The sequence below is a fragment of the Aptenodytes forsteri genome, unplaced genomic scaffold (assembly GCF_000699145.1).
Source record: "Aptenodytes forsteri isolate BGI_AS27 unplaced genomic scaffold, ASM69914v1 Scaffold286, whole genome shotgun sequence".
In the NCBI taxonomy this organism is placed as follows: domain Eukaryota; kingdom Metazoa; phylum Chordata; class Aves; order Sphenisciformes; family Spheniscidae; genus Aptenodytes; species Aptenodytes forsteri.
Window position 1 is genome coordinate 296,854 of NW_008794491.1, and position 13,739 is coordinate 310,592.

Here is a 13,739-nt window from a genome sequence, read left to right on the forward strand (position 1 = left end):
AGGGTGCAATTCCAGTAGTCTCTCTCTCTCTTGCTCTCCCTGATACTCCTCAACCTACTCACCTCCTCCCGGAGCTCTGTCACTAAGCGGAGGAGTTCCTCTACCTGGGCGCACCTCCCAGAGGTGTGCTCACTGCTGGCATAAGGGCGGGGCACACCCTGCAGCCTGGCATCTGGCTGGCAGCGTGTTCCCACTGGAGCTCTGTCTGGGAAGCTGCGTCAGTCGTGGTGGGTGCAAAGCTTAGAGAGGTCATGGCTTTCTGCCGGGTGGATACCATTGCTCCCTGGTTGAGCTGGCAGATCTTCAGTGCCCTTCCTGTGCACCCTTCCACGCAAACTGCCATGCCATGCCCTGGTCGCTAGCACTCCCCAGGGGCTTCTTTTGGGGGGGGGGCTTGGCTGCTGTTGCTCCTGGCCCCGCTCAGGTCTCATCAGCCACTGTCACACGAGCTGCGGGCTCCTGGCAGCTCTCTCAGCTCCCCCTGAAGTCACCCTGGTTCGGGAACCCCCCCTGTGCACTGTACTACAGCAATTCACTGCGGATAGTGCTGGCACCGGAGCTGCTTGCCTCGGCAACTGTGTGTAGAATGAGCTCCAGCATCTCAGCCTGTCTTCTTTTTTGAAGGGAGGAGGAGTCTTCGAAGTTCCCAGATCTTCAGCTGACATTAAGAGATCTTAAATGCAAATAGATACACTTGTAGCAGCAGCAGAAAGGCAGAGAGCTGGAAGGCTTTTTTGTTTTTGTTTTTCTCTAGAGAAGGACATAGCAGAGCCCAGGGGAACCAGAACACTTTGATACCTGCACTCATTTTGGACTCCTACCTTTTCTAGGCTAACACAACCACGTATCACTAACTGCAGCATTGCACAATGACATTAAGGCCTGAGCCAAAGAGCTGAAACACAGTCAGTCAGAGAAAAAGATAGCCTCAAAAACAGTGAGTCTGGCAGCACCAGCGCAGTTTCTCAAGTATGACACAAACAGCTGAATGGGGCTGGTTCTCACTGACCCTGCAGTGCTGCTACTGGTGTGTTGTTCTAACGGCCAAACTTTGTTTATCACCCTACTTCCCTTACAGTGTGTGTACTATGCATAGTCCTTCTGTGCTCCAATGTATGTATCATATGCCTGCACTGGAATCCATCAACCTAGGAGTTCAATATAAAGGTTAGTTCTATACACAGGGAAAAAAAGACTTTCCTACAGCTTGATGCACTCCTCTCCTACCATTCATTGCAACCTAGAAAAGGATGCAGGCATTACTTGCAACCTTGTTCAATGACTGGAGATGGCATTCCTGTCCACCTCACCTCTTAGTGAATAACACTCATGTAGGGAATAGTTTATGCTATTCTCTGTGGAGCCTCTCCATCTTTGCTCCCTGTGCTGGGCTAAGATTATCTCTGAGGAGAGAAAAGCATTTGTGGAACACTTTTGTGCCCAGTTACATGGGGCAGCAGAAGCAACTGTCAGTAGTTTCTTTCATTCCCCATTCTGTCTGGGGAATGTAGTCAGCAAGAGTGAGATGATCAGAGTAAATCCCACACTGCAAACTGTGGGGCTGGGAGCCTGTGGGTGTCTAGGAAGTCTGGAGAGGATAGTCATCCATAAGAAGAAGAGGCAAAATTGCATCCCGCATCTCTGTGTATCCTCATGGTGTCTCTTTCCACCAGCACTCAAGTGATGTATAAGAGCGTACTGGGTCTGGCTGGGATAGAGTTAATTTTCTTTGTAGCAGCCTGTATGGTGCTGTGGTTTGGATTTGTGACTAAAAGAGCCTTGATAACACACCTGTGTTTTGGTTATTGCTGAGCACTGCTTGCAGAACACCAAGACTTTCTCTTTTTCCCACTCAGCCTCCCCCAGCAAGTAGGTTGGGGGTACACAAAAATTTGGAGGGGACACAAGCAGGACAGCTGACCCTAACTGATCAAAGGGATATTGTATGCCATATAACATCATGGTCAGCAATAAAAATTGAGGGGAGAAGGATTTTTGGGAAGGTTGTTATTGCTCAGAGACTGGCTGGGCATCAGTCTGCTTGTGGGAGGTGATGAGTTATTGCCTTTGCATCACTTCTCCCCCCCCCCTTTTCTCTTTCCTTCACTTGTTAAACTATCTTTATCTCAACCCATGAGTTTTCTCGCTTTTGCTCTCCCCATCCTTCTGAGGTTGGGGCGGGAGCGAGTGAGATACTGTGTGGTGCTTAGCTGCGGGCGAGGGTCAACCTGCCACAAAGTGAGAAAAGAAAACCTCCAGAATCTCTCTGCTGTACACACAGTCAGGCTTCCACACAGCTACAGCATGTTCTCATACTCAAATGTGTGCACATACATGCATCCCAGCATCTGGTCTAATCCACTCACTGCATCACCCCACTGTTTACCCCAGGACAACACTGATGCTATGAATTGTCAAGGGATGCATCATAGCCAGCTGAATCTGAACCACACCTGAACCAGCGCTGAGAGGAAGTGGTGTGTGACACTGGCTGGAGACTTCCTTCTACAGGGTACAGAGGCACCCATCTACTGACCTTACTTGCTACCTCACGTGATCTGTTGCTTGCAGGGAGGTTGGACTGGGGCTGTTGCAGAGAGCACTAAGGCATGTCTGGAGTTTGGCCTGTTACCCCTGGCCTGCTCATCCTTGTGTGCACCAATGACACTGTCAAGGGAGACCTTAACAAACCAAGAGTGGCTACAGGGCACTGGAGCCCAGGTGCTGTTCTCCTTGGTCCTGCCAGCGGAGAAGAAAGGCTTGGGTAGGAGGGCACCCGACCTACGGGATAACACCTGACAGCACAGCCAGTGTTGCAGACAGAGCTTTGGCTTTTATGACCATGGGCCCCCTCTTTCAGGAATGGGGAGTGCTGGGGAGACACAGGATGCCACACAGGAGTGGGGCAAGAGCATGTTTTCCAACAGGCTTTCCAGCCTAGCTAGGAGGGCTTGAGCCTAGGTTCGTCAGGAGATGGTGACCAAAGCCTGAAGAGAAGGGGAGGCACAGGGAGCAGGAAGGAGGTGCCTGGTGAAACGGGTGTGCACACTTTTGTTGGAGAGCTGCAAGGGGGGCAAACCAGGAGCGGGGGTTGGCCACAGCACAGGTAATGCCCTCAGTGGCCGGGGCGCACTCCCACAGCACTCCCGCTGAATAGGGAGGGCAGAGCAGGTGTGCTGATTACAGGGTCCACTGACTTTCCCAGGCAAGGCAAGGTAATGAATCAGGTCACGGTCCATCCAGAGTCCAGTCAGGAGAAGACGGAGATGGGGTCAGTGTGTCAGGGCCCGGAGTGCATCCCTCTTCTAGGAGTTTAGCTGGCTAAGTTAGAGTTTAGGTGGCTGAGTCCAAGTCCAGCTCCTTTGCTGATAAGAGCTGTTGGGAAGAAAGCTAGGAGCAAGGGCCTGTCCCTCCTTTCCCTTAGGAACTGTTTTTAAGCAGAGACCTTGCCGCTGGCTCCTGCCTGTGTTCCATTGCAGCTGTGTAGCAGCTATGTCTATGGCTGATCTTGTACCTGCATGGTCTGGACCTTGACCCAGATGCACTGGTTCAGCTTCCCGGCTGACCTTGGATCTGTCTCATCACTATGGACTTCCTGGGGGATTGCTGGGCTGCATGAGGCCCACTGTCTTTGGCCCTCAACCTGACCTGGACCTGCCATTCTGCATCCTGGCTCCTTCTTGGCAAGGCCACTGTTTGTGCCTGCCTTCTTACTGCGTTCCGCTCCTGACTAGCCTTCTATGGTAGAGCAGCTAGCCCTCACTGGTCTCTGACACAGAGGCAGGACTGCCGACAAGGCTGCAATGTAGCTCCAAGGTCCACCCAGCCGTGAGTGAGACAGGTAGCAAGATTACAGAGCTGGACTTGAAGGAAAGCAGGCTTTGGCTTGTTGAGGGAATCTGGTAGGCAGTATCCCATGGGAGTTGACCTGGAGGGCGAAGGAGTCCAGGAGAGCTGGTCAATCTTCAAATACAACCTCCTCAAAGCACAAGTAGGGTCCATCTGATGTGTGGGAAGTCTGCCAGGCCTGGCAGAAGGCCAGCGTGGATGAACAGAGGACTCCTGACTGAGGTTGACAGCACAAAGGAAGTGCACAGAGGGCAGAAGTGGGGCCGGGCTGCTCTGGAGGAATAGAGCCATTGCCTGAGTGTGGTGGGCTGGAATCTGGAAAGCCCAAAGCTCAGCTGGAGTTGAAACTAGTGAGGAACGTGGAAAGCAACATGAAGGACTTCTATGAATACACTGGTGGTAGAAGGGAGCCTAAGAAAAAGTGGACCCTCTGCCAAATGGGGCAGGGGACCTAGTGACAAAAGGACACACACGGTGCCTTCCTTGCCTTGGCATTTACTTGTGTAAGGTCTGCTCTTAGGCCTTAGGCCTCTGAGCTTAAATCTGGCAAAATCTGGCAATGTGGAGCATTGTCCACAGTAGAGCAAGACTACGTTGGGGATCAAAAGGCAAGCTGGACATACACAAGTCCACCCGTGGGTCCACCTGAAATACAGCCAAAGGTGCTGAGGGAGCTGACCAAAGTCATTGCAAAGCTGCTCTCAACTTTGAGAGTCATAGTGAGGGAAGGTTCCTGATGATTTGAAGAGGCATATAGTACACCCCCCCCAGCTATCCGCCCTGAAAGGCAAGAAGGAGCCCCCAGAGAATTACAGGCCCATCAGCCTAATCTCTGTCCCTGGGAAGATCACAAAGGAAATCCTCACAAAAAACACTTCCAGTTGTACGAAGGACAAGAAACTGATTGGGAAAAGACAGCACAGATTTACCAAGGGCAAATTATGCCCAACCAACCTGATAGCTTTGTACAGTGAGATAACTATTCACTTGAATGAGCAGGGAGCAGTGAGTGTTGTTCACCTGGACCTAAGCAAGCTCTTTGCCACAGTTTCCCATAGTAACCTTGTAGACAAATGGTTGAGGTATGGTTTGGGTAAGTGGAAGATAAGGTGGGTGAATAACTGACTGGACGACAGGGCTTAAAGGGTTGTGATCAGCTGTTCAAACTGACTGGCAGTGAGTTTACTATTTGCGTTTCTTGGGGATTGATACTGGGGCCAATACTGTTTAATGCCTTTTTTTTAAAAGACCGCAGGTCAAGAGACATGGTCATGCCCTGCCACAGGCTCCTTCTGGTCTCCTCTCAACCCATCTCAAACTCCTCCCCATCAGTCTCTCTCACTCAGACAGCTACTCTGCATGCTTTCAGAGGCTGTTTGAGGCTATCTGCTTGTTTCTTCACTGCCCTAAGCGTACTCTGCATGCAGTGGGGTTCTTATAGTCGGTCTCCTACTTTCATGGCCCCCCCAGTGGTACCATGTGTTCTCCTTGGACTCTTTTTAACACGTCTGCTTCTTTCTTGGTCTCTGTGAGGCTACTCTCTGCGCTCTCAGCATTCTTTCAGTCTTTCTGCTATATTTTTTCACCTCTCCAAGGCTGCTGTATGCTCTCTGGGTCTCTTTCTTGCCTACTTTTTTCCACCTTTCGGAGGCTAGTCTTTGTTATCCTTCGCATTTGCAGGCTTTATGCTATTTTCTTACCTTCTCTGAGACTACTCTGTCTTCTCTGAGGTTCTTTCAGGCTCTCTTCTAGTCTCTCAGGCTCTGCAAGGCTTCTCTGTTCTCTGGGACTCTCTCAACCTCTCCACTTCTTCACTAGCCTCTCCAAAGCTGCTATGGCTGCCTTTCAGGATTTCGGTCTGTTCCTTCCTCTCACTGAGGTGACTTCGGAGCACTTTCAGTCTTTCTGCTCGTATCTCCGCCCCCCCCCCCCTTTTCTGAAGTTAAACTGGGTTTTCTGGGGCTGTTTCAGTCTCTCTTCAAGGTTCGTTGCATCTCAGCAGCTACTCTTCTTTCTCCTGCAACTTTTTCAGCCTCCCTGCTTGTTTCTTCCCGTCTCCAAGGCTATTCTCTGTTGCTCTTTTAGCCTCTCTCCTTTTTTAGCAGCTGCAGGCATACTCTCCTAGTGCTCTTTCAGAACCTCTGCTACTTTCTTGTTATTTTCAAGGTCTCTGGTGTGTTCACCATGGTTCTTTCAGGCTTTCTACTAGTTTCTTTGCCTCTTTGAGGCTACTCTGTGTTCCTCGAGTCTTTTACAGATTTTTGCTCATTTTCCCTCCTTTGATGCTACTCTTTGGGGCACTTTCAAGCTTTCTGCCCCCCCCCCTTTTTTTTTCTCTGAGGCCACCCTTGGTACTACTGGGTACTGGGTACCTCCTTTAATATCTCTGATACCTTCTTGTTATCGCTGAGCCTCTTTGGCATCTCTGGGGGGGGTCCTTTGCTGTGTCTCTTTCTTGGCCTCTTTGACACTGCTACATTTTGTTTCCTTGGGCACTTACAGGCTTTCTTCCCTTCCTTGAGGCTACTTTGTTGTCTGAATCTCTTTCAGACTCTCTGTTGCTTTGTTGGCTTCTGCTTGGCTCCACTGTTTGTCTGGGGATCTTTTAGACCATCTTCTACTTTCCTGGCATTTGGAGGGCTATTCTGTGATCTTTATCTCAGTGTTTAATCAATTTTCATGGTTTCTCTGAGACTTCTCAGTGTCCTCTGGATGCCTTTCAAGCACTCTACTACTTTGTCCTCCCTTTGACTATTCTATATTCTCTGGGACACTTGCAAACTCCTTCCTGTATTACCAAGCTCTCAAAAACAATTTGCTGGGGTTTTTTTATCTTTCACACCTATTTCTGTTTTATTAGAGTATTGTTTTGAAGGAGGATGAGAGAGGATGTGGTGGGGGGGATCTTTTCAGAGATGCAACAGTTTCAGGAGCTCTGGACTTCAACTCCACTGCAGTTGGAATAGATCTCTGCGAGTCACCTTTTGGAATTTTTTTGTCCCCTTTTGGTTTTGGTGGTAGTTTGGGTTAGGAGAGAAATGAACTCAGAGAGGCACCTTTTAAAAAATCCTTTATTTTTATGTCATCCTAGTAAAAATCTTTTATATAAAGGCGAAAGTAGGTATTGCATAGAAGAAACACTGGTGCAAACATCACCTGGCGGGAATGGCATATTGTTTCTTAGTGTCTATTGTCTACTGCACAACAGATGGCTAGCCCATAGGCAAACGTCTCCAGGTTTCCCCATGCCAGCTACAGGATGAAGCTGCTCAACTCTATGGAAAGAAGTTACATCAGAATTATGTGTGCCCTATTCCATGCTGCTCCCAAGAACCATCTGCTGGGAAAACACCCTTTTCCTCCGTGCCTTTTCTATGCCTGACCAATACATTGCCCAAGAAAGACCATGAGGATCAGTTCAGCTGCCCTCTGCTTGCACCCTTCCTGTGTATGAGTTTGTATTTCATGCATACAAATGGGGGGTGGACACAGGATAGGAGAGTTGGCCTAACATGACCATAGTCCAGGAACTTAATGCATGACATATACAAGGCATCTTCTGTCATCTTGGAGACATTTATGCCATTGTTTTTATCATCTCACATGCTACTTAGCTATGGGCACTTCTTTTGAGCGCCCTCCACCTGGGTGTCCTATAACTAACGGCCTTGGTACCACCAGGAGGGAACAGAATTCACTGCTATCACTTCAACAGCTTTCAAGTAGAGGTTCTTCAAACAGTTCTCCTATTATGTCTCTGCTTAAGTTCTGCTGCAGCTTCCAAGCATGAAGCACAGTGAGACAGCAGGTGTGTGTGTGTGTGTGTGTGTGTGTGTATATATATATATATATACACAGCACACTTAACTGTGCTAAGCAATATTAGAGATACAGAGAGGTATGCATTTATACAAATCAATATTTGTGTATATTAAAGATACCTTTACTCAGTATCAGTTTTTATTTAAAAACATGCTAAAAACTTATAGTTAAATAATCAGAGTGACATTTGGGGAAAACACACAGACAGCCACCCACCAGCAAAGCAAAAAAAGTGCATACATACATGAGCCAAAGCTCCCTTTGACCAGTTCACAGGACAGTTAGTGCCTTCTCTGACAAACTGACTGATGCAGCCTCACACTTTCCAGGGCTGTTTTTTGTTGCCTGGAAAATGGCATTACTTTTCTGCCCCTTTCAGGATGTCTGTCATCACCTGCCACATCAGAGAGTCAGCTAGAGACACAAACCAGCCCTGCTTTTGACTCCCTCCCTGTAGGTGGCTTCATAGAGATGAATACATGAAGCTCGTGTAACTATCTCACTTAATACTGTGCTTCAAATGCCAAAAGTAGTCATTAAAAAAAGATTTCAGGATCTATGCTGCTAGATCATGAAGTGGAATGAAGCATTCTAGAAAAATAAGTTTGGATGGAAGGCAAAGTAGCTGAGTTTGCAACTACACACTTCATCTCTGAGTTACTCATAAACATTTTTTATTTCCTTATTACTTTCACTAATATATTTTACCATTTTTTTGTACAAAAACTGACTGCAGATTAAAATTTAAGATGCGGCAGGTACCACTGTGCGACCCAAAAGGACAGAGATGATGCTCCTGCTCAGCCCTGCACCCTGCTCTTTTGAATGCCAGAGAAAGCTAGAGAAAGCTAAGCACCTCTGCCCAAAGGGAGAATGCAGTGGAGCCATCAGATGAAAATTGTCCTGTCTTTTCTTGCAAAAATGGGAACGCATCTTAGCAACTTTGGATACAGTCTTACATGTAGCAGCAAGTACACTGGGCATCAGAGCCCCTTCTTCAACATGGAACATCCATCTCCAGTGGGGCTCACATGCTCCTGGTCCCAATTTTTGTTAGAAATGGAAGTAAAACTGGATTCAGTTTCTGTGCTTTCCCTCTGCTTCTTCCCTTACTCTTTCCAAGTGAAATAGCTGAACCCATATGGCATTGTCTGCTTCAGTGGGAAACAAGAGCCCTGTGAAACTTTGGGCATAGTGCTCATATGGGCAAGGGCCATGCTCTAAGAATAGTAACTTCCTTCTTCACTGCAACACCCAAATTCATCTCTATCTATCTCCCACACATTCAACACTCCTTCCTGTCACACTGATTTCATAGGAACTCAAAAAATGTGACACATAAGCCACACAAAACATTATTGCTGCCAGATGTACAGATGCATGCAGGACCTACAAGGAAGATAAACAGGGGACTAAAAACTCCCAGATATGAAGTGGCTCAACAGCTATTTCAGCCCACAAGGAAAAGATAGGCTGAATGACACAATGAAAATGGTATCTTTTAAGAGTTTAAAGTATAAATATTCAGACTGGACATTAAGAGAAACTTGTTTACCAGAGGAGTAGTTTGATATGGCATAGCTCTGAAAGGCACAAAATCTCCATCCTCAACAGTTTCTGAAACTCAGCCCAATAATGTCACAGTAAACCCCATCTCACATAGATGACAGTACCCCTTTGAGAGTGACATTGGATGAGGTAACCTCTGAAGGTCACTTCTGACTGCTGCTAATACAAAAAGCAGTGTTTCTTTCAGAGCTGAGTCTAGCCCTGACTGGAGTTAAATCAGAACCTCCTCCAATGTCTGAGCCCTTCCTTCTTCCTTCACAAAACAGCAAAAACCTGAAACAAAGGTAAATGGGGCTGCTTGCAATGAAACAGTATTCAAACTAGAGAAATATATGTTCAAGTTTTCTAACAGGAATGTTGGTAAAAATATGCATTGCAGTGAACTCTGAACTACCCCATTGGATGGACTTGGCAATGCGTCAGCAAGAACCTATTCTGTACTGACGGTGTGACAACACATACTGTCTCTGAGTGCTGCTTTGGAAATTGCCCCTTTCCTGCATCATCTGGTCACCTTTAATCAAATTACCAGCTCAGGGAGACAGCTGTCATCTGCCTGAGGAAACCCCTTCAATGAAGGGCATGGCATGACAATGTTGCCATCAAATTGCTATCCCCTTCCCTCATATCCAGCAGCATGCCATGCCGTGGGCAAACTTTTTGAAACAGACAACACAATCTGTGAAGTCTGCTGCCAACTGGCCAGTAGGTCAGACTGCAATCTCTCTCCTTTGTGCGAGGGAGCAGTAACTTGCTTAGTCAGTACTTTTAGCTTTCAAAGTAGCATGACATCAAAGCAGCCAGACACTGCTTTGGGTGAGTAAAGGCATTGGAACTTTATCTCACAGGAGTAGGAAGCTCACCATCTGGTCCAATGGGAAGGCATTGCATTCCATCTGAGGAAAGAGTCTCTGATTTAAAAGGAACCACCTTTGTTACAGTAAGGGCATCAAGGCCCTGATAAAGGTAGACGATGCCTCCCCATGGACTTGAGAAAAGTTATGTCTTTATTTGCCAGCACCGTCAACTTTGAAAAACATGTCCTCTGGAGATCGCACAGTGGTTCCCAAATTAATGTACAATAAATGTGTAAAACCAAAAACAGTAAGAAGTTATAAGCCAGGCAACTAAATTCTAAGCTATATCCATCATAATCATCATCATCATTATCATAATAAAAAAGTATACACCGTAAGGTACAGGAAGCTGCAAAGCAAAGCAGCTTCAATTCCTAGGACTCTCAGAGTGGCTTTTCCGAGTCTTCCAGTAAATTGGACATGAGGGTTGAAAACTTAATGGAAGACTTTGAAGAATTCTCCCTTGAAGTTGAACACACATAATTTTTGCACATATAGCATGGATTAGTAGAGCAAAACATTTTCTTAAGAAACATTCTTAGAGCAGATCTATGATTTCGTGTAGAAAAACCATTTGTTTGGGGGGGCTGCCCCCCTCTTTGGCAAATAAATGGCAAATGTGAAACAGATAAAAAAATGAGTCAAATAACAAGGTGTGATAATAACTGGACAAGTAACAACAAAGTAGATCGGTCAATGGGACGGACTCCCTCAGCAGGGCTAGGCTTGATACTCTGCGGTCATTCCTTTTGTTCATTTTTATGATGAGACAGAAGGGTTGATGTGATAATGTTTCAGAGGCTTTAGGCATCATATTTTTTCCCAGTCCTGTGAATCTGCTGGAAGAGTGTCATGGAGAAGGCCATGCCAAGAATCTGAAGTAAAACAAACAATAAGGGCTTCAGTACAGGGAGGCTGCCAAAACTGCACTGCTGACCTGTGTTCATCGTCAAGCTGTAGTTTTAAAAGTCATTCTACACTAGTGGCATTTCTCAAGCTTCAACACTGATCAGTAAACTTCGATGTATGTTGTTCAGGCACACAGTGATGTCCAGAGATATATGCCTCAGAGCACAGATGGAGGCAAAAAGCTCTCAGGGCTCTTTGTCATACGTGCAACAATTTTTCAGAATCAGTACATACGAGTCACTCTTCCTTTTTACCCAACAACTTATGCTTGTTTAGCCAGATAACTATGACTGAAAACATCAGATTCAGGTATTGTCCCCCAAAAGTACAGCAGTGATACAGGAACCCCAAAACCTTAAGAGATTATGATGATACTTCTGCATTTCTTTTTTAAAACACATTAACCTACTCAGTTCAGTGGCCATGATTTGACTCATTTTAGCAATTTTTAGAACTTGCTTCCAAAATTTAAAAGAACAGTGTCCTAAGGGACAGCATAACAAATGGCTAAACATGGGAACTCCAAAGTGGTGCTTTGAAGTCAAAATGGAGGTAAGCAAAACCCCACTGTAGCATGTCTTCTTTGCAGGACTGACTACTGACCTGCTTCCTTTCTGAGTAGATGACCTTAAATGAACTCATAAAACAAATATGACAATTTTGAAATCATGATCAAACTCAAAGTGGTTGAGCACCACTTTTCACACAGCAGAATCAAGAATGCTGACAGCAAAACAAAGCCATGTTGACAAACATCATACCAGTATTACCTGCATTATGAGGATGCACATCCCAATCGAACCAAGGACATGCTTATTCTCATCGAACCAGGTCATAACTCTCTCATAACATCCCTGAAATGATGAAAGATGAAAATTGAAATCCCAAGGTCACATTTTCTTTCACGTGCATTCCCTCTATTTTCTTACTTCCCACCCCTCCCTAAGCCTTGACCTGGGCAAAGCGAGCATTACCGTTTTCCACACTAATTCAGTGGAGTTCCGTCCACAGTCTTGGGAGTTTTCCGTACAACATCGGTCTGGGACAGTGTTTTCTCCCAGCACTGGGTACCAATCCGTAAAGTCATTCACACCACAGCATTTCATCTATGGCAAAAGTAAAGGATTAATAAATTAACTTAACTAGCATAATTTGTGAATCATGCACCACCACAAACTTTTACTTCCACTAAACCACTGTGTATTTTCAAAAGGGCTGCCACAACACTTTTGTATTTTTAAAGTGCTTTGTGCTCAGTGATCACTAAAAGCAAATACTTAACATTTAAAAAAAAAAAAAAGAAAATAAATGGTCCCATGCCCAAGCTTACGTTAGTCTTCTTGTCACAGAAACATGAGCCCAAGCACCAAAACATAAGGTAACCTGCCCCCAACTGCTGAATGGCAAAAGCCTAGCTGCCAAAGCTGCAGTTCTACCTATGCAGGTTTTCCTGCTTCTCCTCTGTTTCAGATCATCTCTGTGCCTGTGATAGGCATAGAGAATCTCAGAGAGAGGTAAGCATCTTTCACCTTACAGAGTACACTTTGATCCTGGGTTTCACAGTACTCCCTGGCTGTTCAAGAGTGCAAAATCAGAAACCAAAGCTTGCATTAGCCATCTTTGAAACTTGGCATGGATGCCACAGTTAACAGACTGCAGCAGCCTTTATGGCCAAATTGTTATTTTTTTTATATTGAGAAAATATGTTACCTCTGCTTGAATGATATTCCATGCATTTTTCAGTCCAACATTATTTTCTGAATTGTATAGCTTCATACCTTCCTTCAAATCCTTCTTTGCACTCTCACTGACCTGTATCATGTAAAAAATACAGAAAGTCAATGCACTGCTGTTTATAGGAAAGGGCCAAATGGTAGAGACTTGCCTTCTCTCACCACAAACTTAACATGGGTAGAAAAGCTCCATCATAGCTTCAAGACTCTCACAAGTCAGTGGGACCTTTCAGCACCTGCCAAGGCCTAGTCTCTCCATCAAATTGCAAAATACTGGATTAATTCTCATGATATAGGAAACCAAACAGCTTCCCCTCTACTAAAAGCCCATCATACAGTCATAATCTGATCCAAACTAATTGAAGAATGATCAGGCAGGCTATAATAAATGGCCAATACAAAATCAATTGAAAAAGGGCATTATTATTGTTGTCCTTGTGGGGACAGGCTTGTAGCATTTATGACTTCAAACGTGCTCTTCTTTCTGGAGAAAGTTGGAATGCTTAATGGGAGATCTGAGATGTCCCATGTATAAATTTCACTCTGAGCCTGGAATCCTGGATGCAGGTAGGAATGCACCTTGGCTCTGACAGCAGTGAGCTGGCAGCAGTGAAAGGATTAACCTATGGGGTCCTGGCATAAAGGTCAACTATATTATAAGATCTGTTTCATCCTTCTTTGACATCCCATTCAAAATCAGAAGTTCACCCCAGCTCCCTGAAAGAGGCAGGCATCATAATGACAACGTGGGAAGAGATACAAATCTGGTAGGAGCTCAGTTTTAAAATCAGTCTGGACATGCTCATACTGTAAGGCTCTGTCCTGTGTTTAGCAGAGTTCTCCAGTTCCCCAAGGATTTTTCCAGTCTTACCTATCTGACAGGCCAGCCAGTTGTGCCTACTTCACTTTGTCTCCACTAGATAGCACATTCCTACAGATGGGCTTGTCATGGTTTAACCTCAGTTGGCAACTGAGCACCACACAGCCACTCGCTCACTCC

The 13,739-nt window shown here is 45.8% G+C and overlaps 1 protein-coding gene across 2 annotated transcripts in view; it reads right to left on the reverse strand.

Moving 5' to 3' along the window:
- Positions 1 to 6,903: 6,903 nt before the first annotated feature.
- The window catches only part of TSPAN9 (tetraspanin 9), a 191,534-nt gene continuing 184,698 nt past the window's right edge, over positions 6,904 to 13,739 (reverse strand). For both annotated transcript variants that reach the window (XM_009290917.1, XM_009290916.1), the window contains 4 exons: positions 12,717 to 12,818; positions 11,981 to 12,112; positions 11,777 to 11,860; positions 6,904 to 10,972 (listed from right to left, as the gene is read on the reverse strand). In XM_009290917.1, coding sequence (XP_009289192.1) covers positions 10,901 to 10,972; positions 11,777 to 11,860; positions 11,981 to 12,112; positions 12,717 to 12,818 — 390 coding nt within the window. In that variant the 3' untranslated portion in view covers positions 6,904 to 10,900. The remainder of the gene's footprint in view (positions 10,973 to 11,776; positions 11,861 to 11,980; positions 12,113 to 12,716; positions 12,819 to 13,739) is intronic.